The following is a 3,676-nucleotide window of genomic DNA, read 5'->3' as shown; positions in this document are numbered from 1 at the left end:
TCTGTAAGCGTATACAGTGGGTAGTCAAGTTACATAGTACCACGATTGGGGTATGGTGGCCTGACGAGGAGTTATGCTATCTTGGTGACGGATGTTAGGGTATGATCAAGTGTTGGTAATGAGGTTGACGCCTAGCGCCTGACACCTGCCGAGCGCGCCCCGGGCGACGGCACTGGACGGTACTATATCATCCCCTCTTTATCACGAGCACTTTAAAAAAAGAAAACATAGCAAAGGCTGTGTTATACTGTGTCAACCCACTTTTTGCTCAAGATCGTCACGCTGGTCCTAGATATTGTATTCGCGCTTCTAAGGCTGTTGCGGACCCGCACGATGCAATCGAAAACCGGCTTCTGTCACCAGTCCTACAGTGAGAGAAGGCCTCTACATTGTCCCTCTCGTGGAACCTGCGAGCGGAAACGGAGGGAGAAGATTACTAGATTCGGCAGGAGACTCCTAGCCCCAGTCGTCAAAGCCACTAACCTTGCTGTGATAACCTAGTGTGGGTTCGACCAACCCCACCATGCGATATATGACCATACTCGCACTTTGTACAGAGTCAATATCACTACTTAAGACGTTCAGTAAACCAAGCAAGACTGCGAAGACCAGATATAAAATCGAAATCAGTAACCATGCCTCAAGCCATCAAGCTAAAAGCACCGAATGGTCAAGAGTGGGAGCAGCCGACGGGCCTCTTCATCGACAACGAATTCGTGGATTCATCATCCCCAGCAAACACAATAGCATCAATCGACCCCGCCACGGAAAAGCAGATTGCTGTAGTACAGGCTGCGTCAGAGCAAGACGTTGATCGTGCAGTCCAAGCAGCGAAGAAAGCACTGAAGAATCCAGAATGGAAGCAACTTTGCGTTACTCAACGTGGGCGACTCATGGCAAAGCTTGCAGACTTGATGGAAGAGAACAAAACGCTTCTTGCCACTATCGATGCTTGGGATAATGGTGAGCCTCACCGAATACATGAGTTGAAAACACTAATAGTCGTTAGGCAAGCCTTATAATGTAGCCCTTACCGAAGACCTCCCTGAAGCGTTTTCTACCATTCGCTACTACGCTGGTTGGGCAGACAAGATTTCCGGACAGACCATCAGTACGACCCCCCAAAAGTTTGCATATACCCTACGCCAGCCCATCGGTGTCGTCGCCCAGATCATCCCTTGGAACTACCCTTTATCCATGGCTTGCTGGAAACTTGGACCTGCGCTAGCGTGCGGTAATACGGTTGTATTAAAAGCAGCGGAGCAGACCCCACTATCAATTCTCATTCTGGCCAAACTTATCAAGCAGGCTGGGTTCCCACCTGGCGTCGTAAATATCTTGAATGGGCTTGGACGGGAAGCAGGTGCAGCGTTGGTACAACATCCCCTCGTCGACAAAGTCGCTTTCACAGGCTCTACGACTACAGCTACCCAAATCATGAAGATGGCCGCAGTAGGGCTGAAGAACATTACTCTAGAGACTGGAGGCAAGTCCCCGTTGATCGTCTTTGAAGATGCCGATATGGACCAGGCGGTACGATGGTCGCACGTGGGTATCATGTCGAACCAAGGGCAGATATGCACAGCCACGTCTCGAATACTTGTCCAGGAATCAGTGTTTGATACATTCGTCTCTCAATTCCGTCAGCAGATTAAAAATGTTTCCATCATCGGTAATCAATGGAGCGAAAACACTTTCCAGGGCCCTCAAGTCACGAAGCAGCAATATGAGCGAGTGCTATCGTATGTCGACATCGGTAAATCTGAAGGGGCAGAGCTGATAGAAGGCGGAGAGGCTTGCGAAGGCAACGGCTACTATGTCAAGCCGACAGTATTTACAAAGGTCTCGCCCAACATGCGCATCTACCGAGAGGAAATCTTCGGCCCCTTCGTAGTGATTGCCACTTTCTCAAGAGAAGAGGAGGCGGTGAACATGGCCAACGATTCAATTTTCGGTCTTGGTAGTGCTATCTTCACAAAGGATCTCGAAAGAGCTCACAGGGTGGCTGCGGAGATTGAATCGGGCATGGTATGGGTAAACAGCAGTCAAGATTGCGACTACAGGATACCTTTTGGCGGCGTGAAACAAAGCGGTATTGGAAGAGAGCTTGGGGAGGCAGGACTGGAGGCTTACTCACAGGTGAAGGCAGTACATATTAACATGGGCAACAAGCTGTAAACCTATTAGAGGGAGGGGAAACCGATGATCGTGGTCGAAGATATCAATAGACCCTGCTCTATATGTGTGTGTGTTTTTATATCCGCTGTATCCTGCTCATCAAGCTCGACCTATTGCATTAATACCACTTATGACTGAAGACATCCTTAGGATGGAGATTCAGAGGTGTCCTAGAAGGCGAAAGATAACGGTGGGACCACGGGCATGAGCAGCAAGCTGCCAGAATAAGACAATATGCATAGTTGAACTGATTTTCGATAGGAGGATGGCAATTTACATGTTTCAACGCCTTCACATAGTCGCGTGTCACCGTTTTTGACAGACCATTTCCGACAGCGACGTGATGACCACGAGTAAAAGTCTTGGGCGAAAAGAAACTGTCGGTATTACACAGACGCCCCGCAATCCAAGGTTTTGGGAACGCAAAAAATAAAATAAAACAAAAAAAATGTGCATCTTTTACATATTGACTTTCGTTTATGCTAATGCACTTCCACAGTAAGGCGTCTAACGGGTTAGCCGCTACGCCACGACCACGCCCCCCATCACCCCTTCATTCCATTCGTACGAGTCGTACTAAGATGCACTACTTTCTCTCGCTTCCAACCGTCTACTAATTTTCCAAGTACATGTGCACGGGTCTTCCATCTTGACGCCATTCGTGACGTTTTCCATCCTTGCGAATTAACCGGGAATCATTTCCAGTTCCACGCCACCGGCTTACTTCCAAGGTTGTTATCTCCAATTCTGCCCAATCCTTCGAGAGGTTGGACACAGATGCGGCCATGAAAGTAATTCAGATGTGGTGGTGGCTGTCGACAATTCTGCTCACCTGTTACATTTACCCGCTCGGCGTTACTAAACCGGCACCTTGTGATGGATTCGCACCTATTTCCCCAATTTGTAATGGACTTTCGCTTCTACTCTAGACACAACTCAACTCGACAGTGGACGAAACAGGAGACAATCGGATTGGTGTGAAAGGAGAAAGGGTACCGGCAATTGAAAACAGAGCCCAAACGATACCCGGCAATGCAAAAACAGCCTTGTACTTGACAGCTACTCCTGCCTCTCTTGTCACGCCCTATACCCCACACACCCATAACTACACCCACACATACGGACAAAATTCCTAAGAAAGCATACAGTATCTATTCACGAAATGCAACAATAGATCGGAGTACGATAAGCGAAATCTGTCACGCATCAGATGTCTCGGTCTGCGGACACACATCCTTGTCCCTAGCCAATGGAAATGTTTATGTTACCTAGAAGGCTCAATGCTCGGCATAATGTCCGATGGCACGAGAACAGACTTCTTGCATGTGCTTTTTCCGATGACAATGATATCTTGTGCTAAGCTTGGAAGGTGGCTTGCGGGAAGAAAAAGAAAATATCAGGGGTGTGAGTGTAGACAAGGAACTCATGCATGTGAGTTTCCGCATCGTATGTTCACGGGCAGATCTGACATTTCAGGATAAGGCATCCTTTGATCTAG

General features: G+C 48.2%; 1 protein-coding gene across 1 annotated transcript; it reads left to right on the top strand.

Moving 5' to 3' along the window:
• Window positions 1-635: 635 nt before the first annotated feature.
• J4E82_007319 (uncharacterized protein) lies at window positions 636-2,178 on the top strand (the record flags this gene model as incomplete). Its single annotated transcript, XM_051733565.1, has 2 exons — window positions 636-963; window positions 1,010-2,178. 2 exons carry the CDS (start codon window positions 636-638, stop codon window positions 2,176-2,178), a joined length of 1,497 nt encoding a protein of 498 aa, XP_051586748.1.
• Window positions 2,179-3,676: the final 1,498 nt, after the last annotated feature.

The sequence above is a fragment of the Alternaria postmessia genome, assembly GCF_024291825.1.
Source record: "Alternaria postmessia strain BMP 2775 chromosome Unknown scaffold_48, whole genome shotgun sequence".
NCBI classification, from domain to species: Eukaryota; Fungi; Ascomycota; class Dothideomycetes; order Pleosporales; family Pleosporaceae; genus Alternaria; species Alternaria postmessia.
The sequence above is the reverse complement of the archived record's forward strand: the minus strand, read 5'-3'. Positions and strand labels throughout refer to the sequence as shown.